General features: G+C 37.7%; 1 protein-coding gene across 1 annotated transcript in view; it reads right to left on the bottom strand.

The window, feature by feature from the left end:
• DISP3 (dispatched RND transporter family member 3) overlaps positions 1-25,710 on the bottom strand; it is a 284,421-nt gene that overhangs the window by 150,849 nt on the left and 107,862 nt on the right. The window contains exons 5-6 of the mRNA XM_053690067.1: positions 11,850-12,010; positions 8,866-9,005 (exon numbers count right to left, since the gene is read on the bottom strand). Of these exons, the coding sequence (XP_053546042.1) occupies positions 8,866-9,005; positions 11,850-12,010 (301 nt within the window). The remainder of the gene's footprint in view (positions 1-8,865; positions 9,006-11,849; positions 12,011-25,710) is intronic.

The raw sequence follows: 25,710 nt of genomic DNA, 5'->3' as shown, positions 1-25,710 counted from the left end.
AGTGGAGCTAGTTTAACCCCAGCAGATTGATTAAACAATAATTTAAATTAGTTCAGGATTCAAATGCACCGCCAAACCTGAACTGAACACGGCAGAATATTTGGCCATACGCATAAACTTCTCAGCAGCCACGTTCAGCTCCGGAGCAGTAGTGGGGGTTAAACACATAGGGCTAGATTACAAGTATCACTTTAATGTATATATACAAAAAATGGCATATACTTCTAGTGTAACCTCAAAAGTCACAGTCCCTAAATGATTAACATCAAAATAAAGACATTAAACTATTACACACATGTATACACTCTCTGATTAAAATATTGCATATACATATTAATAATTATTTTTTAAGGGTTAAAAACAATATGGTATATGACAAGGTATTTGACTGGAAAGGGCTATAATGTGCATATATGAGTGTGTATGTGTGTATGTATGAAATATCATTGTACCTGTATATATTCATATAGATATACAAGTATAGAAATATATTTTACACACAAAAAAAATCAGATATACTGTATACAGAAATCTATATTTTAAAATAAAAATAACTTTTTTTTTCTATGTGTAGAAGTTTGAAGTGTAAAGTATTCATAACTACCTTCCGGCTAGATTACGAGTTTTGCGTTATGAGTGAAAAAGCCTCATAACGCTGCTTTTTCACTACCGCTGGTATTACGAGTCTTGCAGGTATAACTGTACTGCACACTTTTTTGGCCGTAACGCAACGTAACTACAACACCTTTCAAAAAGTCCTTTTTCAATGTGACTTCAATATCACCGGTATTACGAGCTTGCCTCATAACTAAAGTGTTACAAAGTACACTAACACCCACAAACTACCTATTAACCCCTAAACCGAGGCCCTCCCGCATCGTAAACACTAAAATAAAATTATTAACCCCTACTCTGCCTCTACGGACATCTACGCCAATATAATAAACATATTAACCGCTAAACCGCTACACTCCCGCATCGCAAACACTAGTTAAATATTATTATCCCCTAATCTGCTGCCCCAATGTCACCGCCGCCATTATACTAAAGTTATTAACCCCTAAACCTAACCCTAAGTCTAACCCTAACATCCCTAAATTTAATATAATTAAAATAAATCTAAATAAAAATTACTATCATTAACTAAATAATTCCTATTTAAAACTAAATACTTACCTGTAAAATAAACCCTAAGCCAGCTACACTATAACTAATATTTATCTGTAAAATAAAACCTAACCTGCCTCACACTAACACCTAACATTACACTAGAATTAAATAAATTACATTAATTAAATACAATTAACTAAATTACAAAAAACCCCCACTAAATTACACAAAATAAAAAAGAAATGATCAAATATTTAAACTAATTACTCCTAATCAAATAGTCCTATCAAAATAAAAAAGCCCCCCCAAAATAAAAAATCCCAGAGTCTAAACTAAACTGCCAATAGTCCTTAAAAGGGCCTTCTGCGGGGCATTGCCCCAAAGAAATCAGCTCTTTTACCTGTAAAAAAAAATACAAACAACCCCCCAACAGTAAAACCCACCACCCACACAACCAACCCCCCAAATAGAATCCTAGCTAAAAAAACTAAGCTCCCCATTGCCCTGAAAAGGGCATTTGGATGGGCATTGCCCTTAAAAGGGCATTTAGCTCTTTTCCAGTGCCCAAACCCTAAGCTAAAAATAAAACCCACCCAATAAACCCTTAATAAAACCCAACACTAACCCCCGAAGATCCACTTACAGTTTTTGAAGACTAGACATCCATCCTCATCAAGCCGGAAGAAGTCTTCATCCAAGCGGGCAGAAGTCCTCAACGAAGCAGGGAGAAATCTTCAGCCAAGCAGCAAGAAGTGGTCCTCCAGACGGGCAGAAGTCTTCATCCAGACGGCATCTTCTATCTTCATCCTTCTGACGCGGAGCGGCTTCATCTTCAAGACATCCGCCGCGAAGCATCCTCTTCTCTTGACGGCTACTGAAGAATGAAGGTTCCTTTAAGGGATGTTAGTCAAATGGCGTCCCTTGAATTCCGATTGGCTGATAGAATTCTATCAGCCAATCGGAATTAAAGGTGAAAAAATCCTATTGGCTGATGCAATCAGCCAATAGGATTGAGCTTCAATTCTATTGGCTAATCCAATCAGCCAATAGGATTGAGCTTGCATTCTATTGGCTGTTCCAATCATTCATTCTTGAAGAGCCAGTGAAAGAAGAGGATGTTTTGAAGATGGAGCTGCTCTGCGTTGGAAGGATGAAGATAGAAGATGCCGTCTGGATGAAGACTTCTGCCCATCTGGAGGACGACTTCTTGCCGCTTGGATGAAGAGGGATGTCCGGTCTTCAAAAACTGTAAGTGGATCTTCGGGGGTTAGTGTTAGGTTTTTTTTAAGGGTTTATTGGGTGGGTTTTATTTTTAGATTGGGGGGGTTTGGGCAAGGAAAAAGAGCTAAATGCCCTTTTAAGGGCTATGCCCATTAAAATGTCCTTTTCAGGGCAATGGGGAGCTTAGGTTTATTTAGATAGGGTTTTATTTGGCGGTTTGGTTGTGTGGGTGATGGGTTTTACTGTTGGGGGGGTTGTTTGTATTTTTTTTACAGGTAAAAGAGCTGATTTCTTTGGGGCAATGCAATTCTGTTCCAGCAAGGCTTGCACACACAGGCTCACAAGATCACTGCCTCAGTGATCTTGTGAGACCGTGTGTGCAAGCCTTGCTGGAACAGAATCAGCTGTTTTCAGGTGTTGACGTCACACGCCAACCAGGTACATTGACGGTCTGTTTCCTGTGAGCGTGTGCTAGCTACATGTGGACTCGTTTTAACCAGGAGTTTAAAGATACCTTTATGTGAACGTTTATTTGCCATATATTGTGAGTACCTGGAGAATTATTGTGTTAATAAATATTACATATTGTAAACAATATTGCACTATCTGGAGCCCTTTTTTTCACAGATTGCACTTTCCTTTTGGAGTGAAGTGTCTGGTGTTACAGCTGCAAGACAAGCAGCGTTTTCGGAGTAGCTGCATCTGTGTGTTTTTTAAGGAGTTTCCTGGGATTTCATCTATCAACAGTAAGACTGTTCACATTTTTCCTTCTGGACTTTATTTGCATAACTCTCATTGCTATATTTCTGTAAATGGTTGCATTTACAATTGTTCACTTGTGGATGTAGCAACAATATCAGTATTTAATTAACTATTCTGACATATGTTCCGATATCAATATATATTTTAATAGCATCTGATACTATATATATATATATATATATATATATATATATATATATATATATATATATACTTATCATTCATTATATCTAGGTTCAATCAGAACACTGAGTGATTGTTGCGCTGATTTTTTAGTCCAGTGTGTGTGTGAACATCATAATCTGACATGTGTCACTTTAGGTCAACACTTACTCAGAGATATTTCTGAACTGACCCAATTGGCCATTTAAAATAATTTCCAGCCAATTACCTACTACACATAAACAATTCTGACCAATTACTTACTACATGTACAGTAGTAATCCCATAATAGGTTAGTATAGACATAAAAATGCTTCAGAAAACACTGAATCAATTAAAAATCTGAAAAGAAACAACAGGGCATAACAAACAGAAAACATCCCTGATCATTTACAATAAATACACAACAATCAAACCACATTAATAAAAATTATGAAATATTAAGTGAAAATTCAGTAATAATTAAAAATATATTTATTGGGGTTTCCCTAAAATAGGAAATATCCCATTCTTGATTGAAACCACATGACATTCTGGTTTGCAATTTATAAATCCTAAATAGCCTCTACCTATCACATCACCTCCCGGTCTTCTCACATCTTCTATGCTACATACTGACAAAGAAGGTATGTGTCAAATGATCATTGTTTATATGCTTTCTATAATTACATTATTTATATAACTCGTATAACTCGTTCTGCCGCTTTGTGCTACAATGTAACTACAGGACCACCATTGTGACATGCTAAAAGAACTAAACTGGCTGACGCTGGAATCCAGACGCACCCTCCATCTTTCCTGCCTTGTGTTTAAGTGCCTTTCTGGAAAGCTCCCACCCTACCTGAGCAGAATGCTCTCCCCGGCTATTCCCACCTCCTATAACCTCCGATCCAGTACCAGCACATTATTTAGCTTGCCTCAATACAAAAAGAAAGCAGCTCGATCCTCCTTTTCCTACAGAGCGCCACAATTATGGAACGACCTCCCGCACACTTTCAAACCTTCCCCAAGCCTAAAATCCTTTAAGAGATCCCTCTCTACATATCTCAAAACAAAATGCACCTGTCATGGTTGATTTTATATTTCCTACCTGTTCTATGTTAAATTCTGCATATATGCAAAGGGTGTACTCAGGCGCCAACAATACGGAGGCTAAGGTTAAAATAAAGGTTTAATACATATAACTAATATTACAACATTAATATTACAACTGCATGGATCAACGCTAAAAATATAAAAACAATGATCTAAAAATCTAAAAACAATCTATCTCTGTGGTGAGGATCAAACTGTTACAGTGTGTCCCAATGTGTTACAGTGCGTCCCAATGTGTTACCAAAGGAAAAGGATCAGAATTGTGAAAGTAAATAATATACAATAAATAAATGTCCAAGTGAGCTTCAGAAAAAATCCAAATATTCAATCGTGAGTGTCTGTGTTACCCCAATCTTGTCTGGGGTAAAGAATCCAAAACAGTGTGTAGTAAAAATATATAAAAAAAAAAATTTTAAAAATGAAAAAATGAAATGAAAAATAAAAAATAAATGAAAAATAAATGTTACAAAATATGTATGGGGTGTCCTAAAAGATGTGTAATCACAAAAAATGTCCAAAAAATATCCAAAAAAAATCCCAAAAAATCCTGTGAGTGTCTATTTATTTATCCAATGCTGTCCAGTGATCAAAAAATAATTAATTCAATGCCCAGACGGGCTCGGCCCAAACTGCAAAATGTGTAATAACATGCAAAACTACGCTCCCAAACAAAAAAACCTGTGAAGAGAGAGATAAGACACAATGTGTAAAAACTTTCCAATAGTATCCTCCTAATGAAATAGTGCTTACCAGGTCTACGCGTTTCGGCCTCTCCTAGGCCTTTATCAAGACTCTTATTGTTTTTTGATCACTGGACAGCATTGGATAAATAAATAGACACTCACGGGATTTTTTTGGATTTTTTTGGATATTTTTTGGACATTTTTTGTGATTACACATCTTTTAGGACACCCCATACATATTTTGTAACATTTATTTTTCATTTATTTTTTATTTTTTATTTTTCATTTTTTCATTTTTTTTTTAAAATTTTTTATATATTTTTACTACACACTGTTTTGGATTCTTTACCCCAGACAAGATTGGGGTAACACAGACACTCACGATTGAATATTTGGATTTTTTCTGAAGCTCACTTGGACATTTATTTATTGTATATTATTTACTTTCACAATTCTGATCCTTTTCCTTTGGTAACACATTGGGACGCACTGTAACACATTGGGACACACTGTAACAGTTTGATCCTCACCACAGAGATAGATTGTTTTTAGATTTTTAGATCATTGTTTTTATATTTTTAGCGTGGATCCATGCAGTTGTAATATTAATGTTGTAATATTAGTTATATGTATTAAACCTTTATTTTAACCTTAGCCTCCGTATTGTTGGCACCTGAGTACACCCTTTGCATTTCTGTTCATACTTGGTGGTAGCTAGGTATCACCGTCTCAGGCACACAAGGTTTAGTTGGCGCTGGGATACACCCCCTCTTTTCATTAAATTCTGCATATGTTATGTATTAATATTGTTTTTGTATTATTGTACCCTATTGTATCAATGCAATGTTTTGTGGACCCAGGACATACTTGAAAACGAGAGAAATCTCAATGTATCCTTCCTGGTAAAATATTTTATAAATAAATAAATAAATAAATATGTTCTTGCACTCTATTCCTGAACTCACATGAGCATTGGCCTATGTACTTTTTAAGCATTTTTAAGAGTATAATAACCTATTTTGGGATAATTCACATGTAGTAGGTAATTGATCAAAATTGATTGTATAGTAGGTGGTTGGTTTGAAAGTATTTTAAAATATCAATAGGGTCAGTTCTATGAGTAAGTGCTGACTTAGGGACTGATTTATCAAGCTCCGTATGGCGCTTGATGCCCCTGTTTCCCCGCGAGCCTTCAGGCTCGCCGGAAACAGAAGTTATGAAGCAGGGGTCACAAAGACCGCTGCTCCATAACTTGTTCGCCTGCTCTGAGGCGGCGGACAGAAATCAAATTTGTCACCCCCTGCTAGCGGCTGATTAGCCAGGAATCTGCAGGGGCGGCATTGCACCAGAAGTTCACAAGACCTGCTTGCGCAATGATAAATGCCGACAGCATATGATAAATCTACCCCTTAGAATGAAAAGCAACAGGTTATGAGGCTTCAACATGTTGGTGATTTTTTTAAGATGAATTGAATAAGATCTATATTTTTTAATATGAAGTATTATCTGATGAAACAGCCCTTGTAGGTTGAGAAACGTGTCATAAAGTATTAAAAGTCATTTTTATTTGAAGTTGTCTGTGTTGTGGTTCATCAATACCAACGGAACAACACACACAAGATTACTCCTTTGCAGCACCTGAAGTCCAGACAACAGGAGATAAACACCAAGTTGCAACTAGGACAAGTGCCTTTGGAGCTTGGCTCCTACAGTGTACTAGCCACTGTTAAGTGCTAGCCTGCTCTCTTGCACTGGTCACAGTACAGTGCCACACCATCTGGTAAGCATAATACCTACTTTTATCTGTACCTGCATTCCAGACGATATCACGCTATTGTGGCGCCCTCTCTCTATTCTTCTTCAACAGTTGTTCCACACTCTCTGGGATCAAGAGGAGCAGCCTGATTCACTATTCCTTTTAAGAGGACATCTTTATTCCTTATTTACCACCAGCATATGGACAGTAAACAGGACTAACACAGTAGATCTGATCTACTATATCAAAAGTACAATATTTGGTTTTACATTGTATATTGTTTTCCTTTTCAAACATCAGCGTTCTTTTATATCCCTTTATTGGGATATTTTTCACCAGAGTGCAGAGTATTATATTTTGTGATTCACACCTTGGTCCAGATGTTTTTTTACACTGCACCTTGTTCCAACTTGGTTAATGTGATTCCTAAACCCACTTCCTTTTGGATTGGATTCACTTTCTTAATCGGATTCCTCTGTATACTTTTACAATATTATGTTAATTCACTTTCTGTCTTCTTAAATTATTTGTAGTTTAGGCAGATCTACACTATGAGTGTTCTGTTAAGGGATCTATCAACTTCTGATTAAGAAAGTAGATTTATGTTGGACTCTACATAGGTATTATATAGAGTCTGTGTACATTTGTTTGAGATTCACAAGTGTGCACCACTAATTGTCTTTTGTTTTTTTAAGGTGGAACTGCTTTATTTTACAGTATAAACAGCCTGTTTGAGTTTAATAGTTCTTACAAATGTTCAGGAATTAACTGGAGATTGAATACTTGGAAGAAATTGACCACATTAATATAGCCACAAAATTAGTAGTGATGTTGTGGCCCCAAGGCTATCCTGGGTGTAACATGGTGGCAAAGTAATGTTGCTTTACTGGTAATTAAAGTAGCAAATTGTATTTAATTCTGTGAACTGAAAAAAGAAATAATGAGCAGACTTGCTGCTCACCGTTTTAAAAGCATTATTGTGTCAATGCATTTATTCTCCAGATACAGAGAATCTGTCAATCAGCAAAAAACATTTTAGGAAGTTGAAGAATAATGGAAGTAACTGTCAATATAATTTTAAAGTTATTTCTAAAACCGAAATGCGTAATTGTTCAAAATGAATGAATTTTGACATTTTATGTATGATGAAGGGCTGCACAGTTTTTATACGATTTAGAATAAAATGCTACTAATAACATGTAAACTGCACAGTGTACCACCACAAATTCAGTGTACCACCATGAATGCAGAGGTTACCACCACAAATGCAGTGTACCACCACAAATGCACAGCGTACCACCACAATTGCAAAGTGTACCACCACAAATGCAGTGTACCACCATGAATGCAGAGGTTACCACCACAAATGCAGTGTACCACCACAAATGCAGTGTACCACCACAAATGCAGTGTACCACCACAAATGCAGTGTACCACCACAAATGCAGTGTACCACCATGAATGCAGAGGTTACCACCACAAATGCAGTGTACCACCACAAATGCAGTGTACCACCACAAATGCAGTGTACCACCATGAATGCAGAGGTTACCACCACAAAATGCAGTGTACCACCATGAATGCAGAGGTAACCACCACAAATGCACAGTGTACCACCACAAATGCAGTGTCCCATCCCAAATGCACAGTGTCCCATCCCAAATGCACAGTGTCCCATCCCAAATGCACAGTGTCCCATCCCAAATGCACAGTGTCCCATCCCAAATGCACAGTGTCCCATCCCAAATGCACAGTGTCCCATCCCAAATGCACAGTGTCCCATCCCAAATGCACAGTGTACCACCACAAATGTAAAGTGTACTACCACAAAAACACAATGTGCCACCACAAATGTAAGTTTTTCAAATATAAAAAAATAAAAATGCAGGTGCAATTAGCAGTGGGCAGTGTGACTGCATGCTGACTGTGGCAAACACCTTCATATAACATAGAACATCACACTAACAAGATAAACACTTGTAATACACATACGTTGAACCAATGATCTGTTTTTGGTAAAATCATATCTTGCAGAAAAAGCAACACATCATTTCTTATTGACTACTCTTAACTGACCTGGTATGGCAGGCGTTCTCCAGAGGCGAAATATATGTGCTCCAAATTCCCAGTGCAGCAGGCATGATAAATAAAACAGCCACCCAGCAGCACGAGACAATCAGTGACATAAACAAACCAAAGTCGTGAACTGCTGGAATCTGCAAATAAGGGGATAAGATAATAGTCTAAAGTAGATGGGCAAAGCAACGAATCATTTAACCTCTTGCCAGAAATTAACATTTACTGTCAATTACTGTTAAATGTGTTCATGTGCTGTAAAAATTAACTTTATTGGACTGTATTTCACTTTGTGATGAAAATAAATTGACCTACTGACCAGAAGACATTAATGGTCATTAGAGCTGCACAACCTATCTAATGCGTGGGCTCTCTCCTAGGAACCAGGAAAGGAAAATTGAAAACTAAATGTCTCAGTCTCTCTTAGGGTTTTCACTGTTTCTTGATGAGAATAGACAAATGTGCTCCAGCATAAGAAAGTATTTTTTATTTTATTACCAGCACAATTTCTAAAATCTTCTGTTTTATGTTGTGTTGTATTGTGTCTATGAAGAAGGGTGTCTTATTGTCAGTGAGCTCTTTAGACGTGGATGAAGTACTCTCACAGCTTTAAGTTTTCATTAGCCCAAAACCTCCCAGTCTCTGTAGTTATGAAGTTGTCTAGAAATATAATACTAGCTGACTAAAGCAGGTTCTGCAAACCTATGGCTAAAGGTATCCTCAGAGGGTCATGTGACATATTTTATTCCCTTGCAAAAACAAACAAATAAAATATACTGAACATATTACAATAGCTTTAGTCAGGGAAGTACTGTATATATTTAATGTTTTACCACCCACCCCATTTTTGTCAAGCCAAATGCAAATGTCTGGCAAAATGAGCAATGGAAATTTTTACATCTAACATGTGATATCTAGGGGTACATGTGACAATTATATGTTATTTAGAGGGTTGTGTGACAGCTGTATAATAGCTAAAATCTCATGTAACAACCATATGTACACATGTAATATCTAGGGGTCATGTGACAGCCATATGATATCTAGAGGGTCATGTGAAAGCAATATAATATCTAGAGGCTTATGAGACAACCATATAATATCTAGGGGTCATGTGACACCCATATGATATCTAGAGGGTCATGTGACAACTATATAATATTTAGTCTAGAGAGTGATGTGAAAATGTGATGCTAACCTACAGCTAAGGGCATTCTCAGTATTGTGTCTATGGGGAGAGTTAGCCATACAAAAACAATGTATATATTATCAGTTTAAACACCAATACCATGTTTTTTTAAGTGTAAAGCAAGTATCTGATGAGGTAAACAAATGGAATTTTACATCAGCTCTTTGATCTAGAGGATTATATGACAGTCATAAGATATTTAGAGAGCGAAGTGACAATAATATACAGTAATATGAATAATTTGAACTATGTCTACAAAGAAATCAATTTTTTTTGATAAATACATTTTCTAATAATTTTTTAAAAACAAAAGAAAAAAATGGAAATAAACAAAAAACAAAGAACAAACTCCAGTGTTGCTTCTTAATTAATTAAAATGCTTGGGAGTGGTAAAGTCATACAGACTTGTTAATTCATCTTAAATGGACATTAAACCCACATTTTTTCTCTCATGATTCAGATAGAGAATACAATTTTAAACAACATTTACTTATATTAATTAATTTGATTTATTCTTTAGATATCCATTGTTGAAGAAATAGCAATGCACATGGGTGAGCCAATCACACAATGCATCTATTTGCATTAACCAATCAGAAGCTACTGAGCCTATCTAGATAGGCCTTTTAGCAAAGGATATCAAGAGAATGAAGCTAATTAAATAATAGAAATAAATTAGAAAGTTGTTTAAAATGGCATGCTCTTTCTAAATTATGAAAGAAAAAAATGGGTTTCATGTCCCTTTAACATCTTGGAATGGCAATGGTTTGAGTTAAAAGAAAAAAATATCTGCAACCAAATATCTACTTAAAAGGGAAGTTCTCTCTTTGTAAATTAGTTGAAAAAGGAGAGATGTGAATATTTGTAACACTGTATGAAGCAGTCTTCTTATCCATACATTATACATTATGTACATATGTGTATTTTTATTGTGCTTCTTGCATACGCACTATACGTGATGTTCACAGGGTATTGACATTATTCATACAGTGTTAATGTAATTCAGAAACAACATACAATTGTATAAAGCTTTCCAATTTACTTAATCAACATAGCTTCATTCTTTTTGCATAATTTGTTGAAGGAGCAGCAATGAAATGCTGGGAACAAGCCATGGTTGCTAAATTTGCCATGTTTTCCAGGACAGTTATTTGTTACACATTGCAGGTTGTGCAGAGAGAGTCATGGATACATGAATAGTGCAGTTTAGAAGCACTATACAGGTTTCTCGCTGCACACCCTGCAACATGTGTAACTCATAACTGTCCCAGAAAATATGCCTGAGGTGGAAACCCTAATGCTAGCTGAACACATCTGTTTAGCCAATGAGCACAGGCATATATATATGCAGCCAAGAAATCAGCAGCTAGCTGCCTACCAAGGTATACTTTTAAACCAAGTGAACAAAGCAAATTAGATAACAGAAGTCAACTGAAAATGTGTTTCAAATTGCATGTTGTATCTGAATGATGAGCATCTAATTTTGACTTTACTGTCCCTTTTAGCTTGTTCTATGTACCTGGTATTTTATTTGCTATTTTTAGTGGTGACCCAGACTATATTAGTAAATTGCTGATGTTACTATCTGACTTGATTACTAAGACCCTCCCCCCAACCTGTAGCCTTTGCACTCTTTGTTAGATTTGCTTCTTTAACCCCTTGGATGCCAGAAGATGTTGCTTTGACACAGGTAATTGGGTTAAATGTCTTCTTGTAGTATCAGTACATACTTCAATCTCTACCAGTACATTCTGACCACTTCATCAAAATTTTTTAAAGTTATTGAGTTTCTGACCTGAGAAAATATATTTGCAGCATAAGCTGATGCAGTGGTTAATGAGGTGAAAAACGTTGCTTTCCCAGCAGTTTGCACAGTATGAATCATACGGAGTTGAGGGTCTCGGAACTGATCAGCCTGCCGGTACGTGTTTATAAAAACAAACACATCATCGACTCCTGAAACGAGAAATGATACAGTTGTTTAGAAACAGAGCCATCAGTACGTAATTGTTGTGCACTTCCAGAAGACAGATGACTAAGAAGTAACTAATCTTCAGAACCAATAAAATACCTCAAGGATAGTGAACCTCAATCTGAGAGTGTCCTAACAGGGGATAATCTTCTTACAAAATTATCTTGAGTGCCCATAGCAGGGCTGGCTCAGTAATGTGCCTTGTGCAACTGTAAGAGATTGCATGCACAAATAATTATTCAAACAGATAAAGGGACAGTCTAGACCCAATACATCATTTTGATTACTTACTGTTACATACCATAGCATCCTGAAACTGGCCCCACATCTATAAGCTTGTAAGAAGTACATGAAACATTGAAATAATCTGTTTTTAGGAGCAAAAAATGACAGCCAAGCTCCGCCCACTTATTGTGTGTATATTTTGGTATGTTAAGTTTCTCCAAAAACGATTGACTTGTGCATAAGTTTCCTACTCGCACCTGCTGAAAAATATTAAACATCCACTACTAAACTATCATACAAGAAAGCAGCTAACTGGACATGAAGAAAGCTGTTGGGCGGTGCTTGGTGGTTGTTTTCTGCTGCTAACAAATGATGATTATTTAAAAGCTTCATGCACTTCTTACAGCTTATAGATGTGGAAGCGTTGCAAGATGTTTGTCTGGTATGTAACAACAAGTAATAAATAATAAGTATTGGGTCTAGACTGTCTCTTTAATGTATTAATTGTTCCTATTAAAGGGATATAAATACTCAAAAAAAATTCTTTCATGGTTTAGATAACATGCAATTTTAAACAACTTTCCAATTTTCTTTTATCAATTTTTTCCGTTCTCTTGGTATCTTTTGTTGAAAAGCAGGGATGTATGATTAGGAGCCGGACCATTTCTGGAGCACTATATGACATCAGTTTTGCAAGAATGTTATCTTTTTACAGGAGCAGTAGAGGACAGCGCTATTTGCTGCCATGTAGTGCTCAGATGCTACCTAGGTATCTCTTCAACACAGGATATCATGAGAATGAAGCCAATTTGATAATAGAAGTAAATTGGAAACTTTTTTAAAATTGCATGCTCTGTCTGAATCACAAAATATTTTTTTTTGTTTCATATCCCTTTAAAACGTTGCTTTTAGAGAACACATATAATTGTGGGCCAGCTAAGGCCTTGGAAATAAGGCTTTGTTTACTTTCCTGCTCTTCACATGACATAAACAATATAGGCTTTCAGTATTGCATAGCGCTATGAGAAACTAACTTTATTATGAATCATTAATCTAACTGCAGGAAATAGCGAGCTACATCACTGTTTGTTAATAGTTTTTCCACAGTCTTGTAATAAAAGGTTAGTTGTGCAATTCTGTGGAAGGGGCAAATAGCTGCAGGAGAGTCACAACTGTTTTTCTGACACCATGCAAGCAGAGAGTGAGAGATGTAGACTGAAAGTTTGGTTCAGTGTTGCTTTTGGGTATCATCACAGTGCTGAACCTGAACTGTTCCTGTTGAGATGAAACTTGACTGAACACCTTCTACAAAGTGTTTGTCACCTGATGAGATTGAGTTCCTCCTGTGTGTGATGACTGTGATTTTCTTCCCTGCCAGTGAATGCCATCTTTAGAAACTAACAAGCCATTAACAATCAAAGCTATGTGTTGCTTATAGCGCCTTGAGACCCTCGCGGGTGATTAGTATGCGCTCTATAAGTGAAGAAAAGGAAGGAAAAATCCTTTGGAGGTGCGCACAGCTGATAGCCGAGATGCAGCTTAAACACAATTTCAAAGTAGGCAGAGTTCCTGGATCATCCAGCAAACAATGTAGACGGCAGCACTCTTAAAGGGAAGTGGTTGTATAAATCTGTAGAAGCAGAGAAAAGAGAGGCGCCTTATGGGACAGTATCGTTGTAAAACATCAGAGATACAGGGAATAGCACACACTGATGTCAGGGTACTCACAAGGATTATGGCATAAACGTATGCCTCACTGAACAGGGCGGAACCTTAGTCGCCCGCCAGACAGACCAATGGGGATAAGAAACCAGAACTCCAGAGACCAATCCACAGCTACAGATGGTGGGAGCGTCAGGTGAAACAGATTGTCCGTGGAACAACCAATCACTGTGAGCTCCTAGTTGGAGAGACAGGTGGCCGGACCAACCATGAAGCAATAAACGAAGAGCGGGGATATCGTAGAAACAGATTTATTTAAATAAAATCACTCCCAGCTCCAGGGTCTTTACACTGTCAAACATTGACTGTTCCCTGCTCTATAAGTACCCAATAGATAGATAGATAAAGTATAATCATTGCTTTGTTTAGCACCAGTTGTTAATAAAAGTGATATAATTCACACATTTCCTGTGTTCTCCCTTTATTCATTACTTATAGTTACCTTGGCACTCCCCCTGGTGCAAACATGAACCATGGCACCCAGGCAGCATTTGACAGGGGCACCACATAGGAAGAACAGATATATTGGCTAATAGTGTTTATTGGAAAAATGACTCTCACATGGGTTTAGAAACTGCAAGTCAGCTTCCACTTGTGTGAAACTTCAATCTAATGAGCTTTAATCTCTGAGACTGCTGACTAAGGTTGGGTTTAGAGTGTAATGGATCAATAGTTTGGGGAGGTATCATTACATCTTTGGACCCAGACAGCAAAATGAGCCAGTACTTGACCATGGTACCTTTTGTATATGAATTTAAAGTGAAACTTAAGCAAACTTATTTTTCTTCTTTTATACCCATAATATTTGTATCAACATTGAAAGATTGCTTGCTGATATATAGGGGTCAATTTATGAAGCAGCGGATGCTGCTTCCAACCCAATCCACTTCAGGTCCGCCTGAAACAGAAGTTAAGAAGCAGCGTTCGTAAGACCACTGCTCATTAACTCGTCCTCCACCTCTGAGGCAGAGGACAGCAATCAACCTGATCGGATATGATCGTGTTGATTGACACCCCGTGGTAGCGGCCAATAGGCAGCAAATGTGCAGGTGGCGGTATTGCACAAGCATTTCACTAGCAATGCTTGTGCAATGATAAATGCAGACAGCGTATGCTGTCAGCATTTATCGATGTGCGGCGGACATGATCCACTGTAGAAAATCGCCCCATAGTATTGATTAAAAAGAGAAATAATTGATTAACTAATAAAATTGCAGCCAATAAAACCAAGAAGCATGGTGGTACCCAAAGGTGGGGAGCCAGCAAAATTGTCATGTGTGCCACCTTGGGCCATAGATTCACCCCCCAACCTAGATGTACATGGTGCAATCAAAGCTAAATGAAAGAAAGATAACTCATACAAAATGAAATATGATAAGGAAATTAATGCTATCAAGAAATATTTAAATATGGCTTTGCAATGAGTCTATTCTGGCAACCATAAGGTTACAGTTTTTTTTTTTTAAACTAATAACTATTGTAGGTTTATTATGTGAATATATAAATGAGTTAAATGAGTTAAAACTTTACAAAAGCTGAAGTTTACTAAAGGTACAACTAAGATTGCTAGCTGTGCCTTACAACAACACCAGAAATCAGTGGGTGATCCTGGAAAAAAGATACCATGGTCCTGTTGCTTTCGACAGCCAAATGCTGACATCAGACCTCAGACCAGACCCAATACACTAAGTTACACATTTATGTTACATAACGTTATCTGGAATACCCATTGAAATACTGGACTGTCCATTAAAATACTGGACACTCAACAACCCTATATACAACTATGTAGCAATATGTAGAATGACCTCAAAACTTTGTGTTTCAACCAGAGCCAGGTTAGCACCATGCACCTGTTTAAGGTCCCTTTGAAAAATATAAACCTGAGCTAAATTAATGGTCATTTCACCAGTTCTCAGGGGGTGCTCCCTATTCATTTCATTACCCCTCAACCTCAAAGGTACCATCTCCATAAATCTACCAAGTAGTATCTTGTTACATGTCCAATGCTCTACACAGAGCAAGGAGAAGGGTGAGGGTTTAAACATAAAAAAACATAGTAATGAAATAATTTATTAATTTGCTAATTAATTAAGGTTAGAGCAAGATGAGGTCCCCATCAATGTCCCCCACATCCTTGATATTGAGCTCTGTAATCAACCATGTGACTGAGTAGATTATATTAACAAAATATATAAAATATACCAAAATATTAAATGCATCATTGGAAACTTATATACAATGTCAAAAACAATAAAACTAACAAAATAAAAAAAAAGATTTTTCTGTCTTGAATAAATCTGCTTTTTATTGTTACACATTAGAGAAGCGTGAGCAATCTGTCCCTAGGCCTGAATTGTGCAAAAACAGGCATTCAGATAGAGCATACAATTTTAGACAACTTCTAATTTACTTATATTATCAAATGTTCTTTGTTCTCTTGATATCTTTTATTGAAAAGCAGGTGCATGCACATATCCAGATCACTATTTGGCAGCAGTTTTGCAAGAATGTTATCCATCTGCAAGAGCAGTAATTGGCAACACAGAATATCACGGTAACGAAGCAAATTTGATAATAGATATACATTGGAAAACTTTTTAAAAATGGTTTACAGTCTGAATAACAAAAGAGGATTTTTTGTTTCATATCTTTTTTAGATAATAATTTAAACGGCTTTATCATAATCTTTTTAATGCAAATTTATTTTATCTGTAATTGTTGCTCTTTCATATTCAGTATTGCACATGTATTTCATTAACGTCCCTTCAGTACATGATGCCATACAAGTCCCCTTGGCAATTTTCTCTTTGTGGAACATACATAGATCCTAAACAACGAAACACACGACATGCACAGCTAAACTTGCTCGGCTAAATTGTATCTCCCATAAGAGACATTCTCAGCAAATTTATACAATTTCAATTAAAAAATAACATGCATACAAAACACTAAATTAATTGTGCCTACTGCTACTGACTATCAATTAGTGAGCTTGAAAAAAAATGTTCCGACATTTCTTTTCAGAAAAAACAAAAAAAAAAAAAGATAAAAGATCTGAAACATATTACAGAAAATATAATTCATAATGCAACAAAACAATTATAGCTCTGATCTTGGAGATGTCGGAACAGTGAGATTTCTGCTTTGTCTTTTTTTCAAACAAATCCAAGCCCAGAATATCTGAAAATGTGTATTATTTGTAGATCCTCATAACCCATTTAATACCAAACGTGCACAGCAATGTGGTCCCTTAGAAATGACAAAGTGATTATAGCCAATTTATGAGAGGCATATTGCTTGTTATTTCAAATGCCACACTATAATATTGCTGAGCTTTTTATGGCAGTAAAAGGAAAGACAGGAAAACATAACATTTAAGGTTAAATTTAGCGAGTTTTGTTGGCTTCACAGTCGGCTAAAAAAAGCATATAAAGTGCATAAGAATTACGTACAAAAGATCTGGTGCTTAATTGGATACACACAAAGTGCCTCTATAACCATGAACTGTACATACAATTATATTTGGTTACTCTACCTCTACCTTAAAGGGACACAAAACCCAAAAATTTGCTTTCATGATTTAGTTAGAGCAAACCATTTTAAACTTTCCGATTTTCTTTTTTTAAATCTAATTTTCTTTGTTGTCTTGGTATCCTCTGTTGAAAATCATAACTAGGGAGGCTCAGGAGCTGGGAGCTAGCTGCTGAGTGGTGTATGCACTTATATACCTCTTGTCATTGGCTTATCAATGTGTTCAGCTAGCTCCCAGTAGTGCATTGCTGCTCCTTCAATAAAGGACACCAAGAGAATAAAGCAACATTGTATGTTCTCTTTTAATTATGAAAGATAAATTTGGGGTTTCATGGCCCTTTAAGCTCAAATAGGCATAATGTTTAATGCAAATATAAGAGAATGTCAGCCTTTCCATATTAGATTAGTAGAACAAACATTACTCTTTAAAGTTGCTCTGCCATTCAAATGTTTATTCAAATATTATTATTATTATTATTATTATCGGTTATTTGTAGAGCGCCAACAGATTCCACAGTGCTATAAACATAGGCGGTATACAAGGTAGCAATTATAGGGATCAAATGGGTAGAGGGCCCTGTCGAGAGTTGCACTGTTGTAATCGGCTCTTATGAAGGTGATCTGCAAGCAGTTGGGCTCTAAGGCTTACACGCTAAGGAGGTTCATGGCGTATAGCAATGGAGGAGAGGAACTGGTATAGGACAGCTTAGTGTAGGTTGTATGCATCCCTGAACAGTAGAGTCTTTAGGGAGCACTTGTAGCTTTCAAAACTAGGGGAAAGTCTTGTGGAGTGAGGCAGAGAGTTCTACAAAATGGGAGCCAGCCTGGGAAAGTCCTGTAAACGGGAATGTGATGAGGTAACAAGAGAGGAGGAGAGTAGGAGGTCATGAGCAGAGTGAAGGGGACGAGAGGGAGAGTATCTGGAGACAAGGTCTGAGATGTAGCGGGGAGCAGTGCAGTTGAGGGCATTGTATGTCAGAGTGAGGATTTTGTGTTTAATCCTGGAGGCAAAGGAAGCCAGTGAAGGGACTGGCAGAGAGGTGCAGCAGATGAAGAGTGACGTGTAAGGAAGATCATCCTGGCAGAGGCATTCATTATGGATTGTAAAGGAGCTAGGCAGCAACTAGAGAGACCAGAGAGGACTGAGTTGCAGTAGTCAAGGCGGGAAAGGATGAGTGGATTCAAATCTTAGTTGTGTCTTGTGCAAGAAAATGTCTAATTTTAGGGATGATTTTAAGGTGGAAGTGGCAGGATTTAGCCAAAGTCTGAATGTAAGGAATGAAAGAAAGATATGAGTCAAGTGTGACCCCCAAGACATCGGGCATGCAGGGTAGGGGTAATGATGGAGTTGTCAACAGTTATAGAGAGATGGGGGTGGAGATTTTAGAAGAAGGGGGGAATTAAGGATGTTACAATCTATATTGCAATTAATTAAGGATAAATTATTATTTCTTTCAAAAATTAATGTTGAATTTTGGATAAACCTTTAACATTCATTTAAAAGGAATGTGGGACACTGAATAGTATAAATACATCTGCCACAATTTCCTATTTATGGTTGACATCTGTGCTTCTCAAGAAAGTGGAAACTGAATTCTGTAGTGTTATCTGACTGCAATATCAAGACTGCAAGATCTTTGATTGTACTGACATCTCACTGGCCATAATATCCAAGTATAAAAATGTTGTGGCTGAACATCTCAGTCTTGCAGTAGTGGTTATTGCTAGGAAATAAAGTAATGGGTAGGGCATCCAAAGAGAAAACTGTATATAGTTTTGTGTAGGGCATACAAAGAGTTAACTGGATATAGTTTTGTGTAGGGCATCCATAGAGTTAACTTGATATAGTTTTGTGTAGGGCATCTAAAGAGTTAACTGGATAAAGTTTTGTGTAGGGCATCCAATGGGTTACTGTGACATTTCTGCATCCATATTATGCCCTGGAAACCATTTTTGACTAATGGCAGGGGTTTTTGTAAGTCCCTAATTCAGCTTAATTAAAGTGATGGTAAACGTAAGATTATGAATTTTAATGATTTGGAAGTACTCCTTGACATGTGCACAATGATGCCTGTATTTTTTTTTTAAAAAAAAAACATTTTTTTCAATGAAAATATTGCTTTTTAACGCCACTCCGTTACCTGTGCCCCGGTGTTCTATCGAGAACTCCAATTCATCGAAAACTCCAATCTGACGTCACTTCCGGTGATTCCATACTGATTGGTCCGTGTCTCAGTGAGTGATAGGATTCACAACCAATCAGATGGGCACTGTTCTCGCCTATCTTCACTATCTATTTTGCCTCCGCCTGGGGGTTCAAGGGGGATTTACTTGGGGTGTATGCCAGAGGATAGGCGGTGTCCCCCCCAAGACAGGCAAAAACAGATAGTGAAAATAGAAGAGTCACTGGAAGTGACGTCAGATTGGAGTTTTCAAGGAATTAGAGTTCTCGACAGAACACTGGCCGCCTCTGTCTGAGAATTTCTGTAATCTCATTTGACGGACAGGTGCATCGTCCAATAGGGACTGCACCATACGCCCTATGTCAGTCTAGTATATGCAGTTGCAAGATCGCCAGAAATACAACTGTACAAATGCAGTTTTAGCTCTGATCCCACCGCTACTTGTAGTGAACAGTGAATCGCTAATGACAGGAAGATTCACGGGATCAGAGCTAAAACTGTATTTGTACAGTTTTGGTTCTGGCGATTCTGCCTTAAATCAGCAGCAGGGGAGAGTGCATATACTACACTGACATAGGTTAAGCTAAGGAGATTGATCAATGGACTATCACATAAAAGCTACAAGACACAGCAGCCTTTCTGGCATTTAATTCCATGCCCAGCCCTGAGCACTTCTACAAGTGAGCTGGGATACATGGAACTTTGCATGACTTTTTAATGCGGTTATCAGATACTTTCTGAGGTGACGTGCCCAGCTCTGCTACAAGTGAGTGTGTAAGAAGGCGTGTCAGTTGCCTGAGGCTAGCCGGTATATCATTCCAGGACAGGAAGATTCACTGTTCACTACAAGCAGCGGTGCGATCGGAGCTAAAACTCCATTTGTACAGTTGCAGTTCTGGGGATTCTGCTTGAAATCAGCAGCAGGGGAGCGTGCATATACTAGACTGACATACGGTGTATAATGCAGTCCCTATTGGACGATGCACCTGTCTGTCAAAATGAGATTACAGAAATTCCCAGACAGAGGCGGCCGGGGCACAGGTAAGGGTGCGGCTTTAAAAAACAATATTTCATTGAAAAAAATGTTATTTTAAAAAAATACAGGCATCATTGTGCACATATCGAAAAGTACTTCCAAATTATTAAAATTCATAATCTTAAATTTACCATCACTTTAACATTAAAGGGATAGTCTAGCACATAATGAAGTCCCTACCAAAGTCCCTCACATCCTTGATATTGAGCTCTGTAATCAACTTCATGCACATTCAAATTTTCTGGTACAGAACCAACCCTGCCCCTCACTGGGCTTATCTTCCATAGACAAGAACTGAGTAGATTAGATTAACAAAATATACAGAATATAACAAAATATTAACTGCACCACTGGAAAATTATATACAATGTCAAAAACAATAACATTTAACAAAGTAAAAAATTAATTTTGTCTTGAATAAATCTGCTTTTTAATGTTACACATAGAGAAATGTGTTCTTGCCCATTTATTGGAGATGTCCTTCTCCGCCAGTGAGCAATCTGTCCCTAGGCCTGAGTTGCGCAAAAGCACGCATTTCCTGTTAGCTTAAAGGGACAGTCTAGTCAAAATGAAACTTTTATGATTCAGATAGAGAATATAATTTTAAACAACTTTCCAATTTACCTTTATAATCAAATTTGCTTTGTTCTCTTGGTATTCTTTGTTAAAAGCTAAACCTAGGTAGGCTCATATGCTAATTTCTAAGTCCTTGAAGGCTGCCTCTTATTTCAGTGCATTTTGACCATTTTCACAGCTAGAAGGCATTAGATCAGGTGTGCCACGTAGATAACATTGCGCTCACGCACGTGGAGTTACCTATGAGTCAGCACTGATTGGCTAAAATGCATGTCTGACAAAAAAACTGAAACAAGGGGCAGTCTGCAGAGGCTTAGATACAAGGTAATCACAGAGGTAACACATGCATTATTATAACCGTGTTGGTTATGAAAAACTGGGGAATGGGTAATAAAGGGATTATCTATCTTTTTAAACAATAATGATTCTGGAGTAGACTGTACCTTTAACATGGACACATAGCATATGGATAGCATATGGATACATAGCAGAGATAGGGGCCTGTCTATCAAGCTCTGAATGGAGCTTGTGGGCCCGTGTTTCTGGCGAGTCTTCAGACTCGCCAGAAACAGCAGTTATGAAGCAGTGGTCTAAAGACCACTGCTCCATAACCCTGTCTGCCTGCTCTGAGTAGGTGGACAGGAATCGCCGCAATTTAATCCGATCGAATACGATCGGGTTGATTGACACCTCCCTGCTGGCGGCCGATTGGCCACGATTCAGCAGGGGGCGGCGTTGCGCCAGCAGCTCTTGTGAGCCGCTGGTGCAATGCTGAATACGGAAAGCGTATTGCTCTCCGCATTCAGCGAGGTCTTGCGGACCTGATCCGCACTGTCGGATCAGGTCCGCAAGACCTGTGATAAATAGAGGCCATGGTGTTAAATAAGCTGAAGAAGGGACTTACAAGTGGTGTTACAGAGGCGCAGAAAGAGACTCACTAATACCCACAGTGTGAAAGTGCAGGTGATAGTCAGGCGTTTGAGTTCTATACACAATTCCTTCTTTTTGTAACCAGCCTGCTATATTGTAACATTGTTTTAAATCACTATACCCACGAGTAAGGAGCTTCTCTTCAGGGGATTAACTTTACTAAATGCTGTTAGCAGTTTATTAGCTGAGTTACAGCTCTGAAGAGTGTAATATCCAACTAGTTCTAGAAAATCTTCATTTAACCTGCTATCAGCTCAGCAGTATTACCCAATGTACTTTTTGTTTCTATTTATTTATTGCAAACGGCATTGAAATCTGAAACTTCACTTAAAATCCATTCACAGAAGTAACTGGAAGAGAGTATTTGTTACACATATGTTTTATTGTGCTAAGTACATTTATATAATACATGGGGATAGCAGCCAATCAATGGTCGTGTTCAGCTCAGGATCAATTTACTTCTGTTCACACCTAATCACAATAAACATCTTTAATGGTTTAGCGAAAATGTCCCTATACTTATACATGTGCCGATTTTATTTCTATTGATTCAAATCCAAATCCTTAATATTTAAGGGCACACTTATGGCACCATATTTTACTTATCTAATTCCACAACTAAAAGGACTTGATAAAACCCAGAAAACACTTTCAGTTTTTTACCAGGTACCCTAAAAAGTTTTTGGATGTAACATTGGTTTTCAACAAACACAAAAAACACACAGACATTGCCTCCGCCATATTGGATGGCATCAATATCACCAAACACATAGAAATGCTACCTGTTCTGTTAATTAAAGTTACACTAAGAAAAATTAACAAAATAAATAGCCCAACAAACACATGTGACTGTTGTACCCCTAATACCTGTGTTCAATTCCCTAAGGGCCTGATAATGAAAGATTCTCCTGCTTGAAGAGAAATTGACTTCATAAGGGACTGAAATCACTGAATGCACAAAGAAATGGTGCGGAGCCCTCCAGTACTGTGAGATCTCTCTCATTTCTGTTTGTGAAGGAGATACAAGTCCAGTGTAATATAGCACTGCATTATATGAGAGTTTTGTTACACTTACACTTTTTGCTTAGTATTTTATATTACTTTACACTTCAGATAAGGTTCTTTCTGTATTATTACATTTAAGATTTGCACTTACTTTTGTATGTTAATGTTTTTAGATTTAAATCCAGCAGTGATTTTACAAATTCTGATTATATTTTGAAAGTTTCTGTGCTACTTTAACAAATTAGGATCATACTTTGTATATTTATGTGTATCTTTTACATATTACATTGCACTTTGTATTTTCTCAATAGTAAAATAAAAACAGCTTCAAAAAGTGTGAGAAACATGAGAGTTCCCTGGGCTAAACAGGGGAGTTCCCAGGGTAAGGTCTTTCACAATTCTCATGCAATGCTGTAAGAAGTTTCCATAAGCTGGTCTCACTGATTTCTCTTGACAGCTGTATGCAGGTGAAGTTTATTCAAAATTCAAAATATAACGATCTAACTGACAGAAAAGTAATATATACTACTAACATACTAGTGTCAAAACAAGTTAAACTGTATTTTATGCAAACTAAGGCCCAGATTACGAGTTTTGCGTTAGAGGCTATGCGCTGCTAACAAGCAGTTTTGTCTCACCGCTCACTTACATGCAGCGCTGGTATTACGAGTTTTCAGAAACCTGTTGTTAAAAGACAAGAAGTGAGCGTTGAGCAAAATTTTGCTCATTACCGCACTCCAATACCAGTGCTGCTTAAGTCAACGGTGAGCTGGTTATACGTGCTTGTGCGCGATTTCCCCATAGGAATCAACGGGGAGAGCCATCTGAGAAAAAGTCTAACACCTGCAAAAAAGCAGCGTAAACTCAGTAACGCAGCCCCATTGATTCCTATGGGGAAATAAAAGTTATGCCTAAAGGGAGTGCAGAATTATTAGGCAAATGAGTATTTTGACCACATCATCCTCTTTATGCATGTTGTCTTACTCCAAGCTGTATAGGCTCCAAAGCCTACTACCAATTAAGCATATTAGATGATGTGCATGTCTGTAATGAGAAGGGGTGTGGTCTAATTACATCAACACCCTATATCAGGTGTGCATAATTATTAGGCAACTTCCTTTCCTTTGGCAAAATGGGTCAAAAGAAGGACTTGACAGGCTCAGAAAAGTCAAAAATAGTGAGATATCTTGCAGAGGGATGCAGCACTCTTAAAATTGCAAAGCTTCTGAAGCGTGATCATCGAACAATCAAGCGTTTCATTCAAAATAGTCAACAGGGTCGCAAGAAGCGTGTGGAAAAACCAAGGCGCAAAATAACTGCCCATGAACTGAGAAAAGTCAAGCGTGCAGCTGCCAAGATGCCACTTGCCACCAGTTTGGCCATATTTCAGAGCTGCAACATCACTGGAGTGCCCAAAAGCACAAGGTGTGCAATACTCAGAGACATGGCCAAGATAAGAAAGGCTGAAAGACGACCACCACTGAACAAGACACACAAGCTGAAATGTCAAGACTGGGCCAAGAAATATCTCAAGACTGATTTTTCTAAGGTTTTATGGACTGATGAAATGAGAGTGAGTCTTGATGGGCCAGATGGATGGGCCCGTGGCTGGATTGGTAAAGGGCAGAGAGCTCCAGTCCGACTCAGACGCCAGCAAGGTGGAGGTGGAGTACTGGTTTGGGCTGGTATCATCAAAGATGAGCTTGTGGGGCCTTTTCGGGTTGAGGATGGAGTCAAGCTCAACTCCCAGTCCCACTGCCAGTTTCTGGAAGACACCTTCTTCAAGCAGTGGTACAGGAAGAAGTCTGCATCCTTCAAGAAAAACATGATTTTCATGCAGGACAATGCTCCATTACACGCGTCCAAGTACTCCACAGCGTGGCTGGCAAGAAAGGGTATAAAAGAAGAAAATCTAATGACATGGCCTCCTTGTTCACCTGATCTGAACCCCATTGAGAACCTGTGGTCCATCATCAAATGTGAGATTTACAAGGAGGGAAAACAGTACACCTCTCTGAACAGTGTCTGGGAGGCTGTGGTTGCTGCTGCACGCAATGTTGATGGTGAACAGATCAAAACACTGACAGAATCCATGGATGGCAGGCTTTTGAGTGTCCTTACAAAGAAAGGTGGCTATATTGGTCACTGATTTGTTTTTGTTTTGTTTTTGAATGTCAGAAATGTATATTTGTGAATGTTGAGATGTTATATTGGTTTCACTGGTAAAAAATAAATAATTGAAATGGGTATATATTTGTTTTTTGTTAAGTTGCCTAATAATTTTGCACAGTAATAGTTACCTGCACACACAGATATCCCCCTAAAATAGCTAAAACTAAAAACAAACTAAAAACTACTTCCAAAAATATTCAGCTTTGATATTAATGAGTTTTTTGGGTTCATTGAGAACATGGTTGTTGTTCAATAATAAAATGAATCCTCAAAAATACAACTTGCCTAATAATTCTGCACT

The sequence above is a fragment of the Bombina bombina genome, chromosome 8 (genome assembly GCF_027579735.1).
Source record: "Bombina bombina isolate aBomBom1 chromosome 8, aBomBom1.pri, whole genome shotgun sequence".
Classification (NCBI taxonomy): Eukaryota; Metazoa; Chordata; class Amphibia; order Anura; family Bombinatoridae; genus Bombina; species Bombina bombina.
The sequence above is the reverse complement of the archived record's forward strand: the minus strand, read 5'-3'. Positions and strand labels throughout refer to the sequence as shown.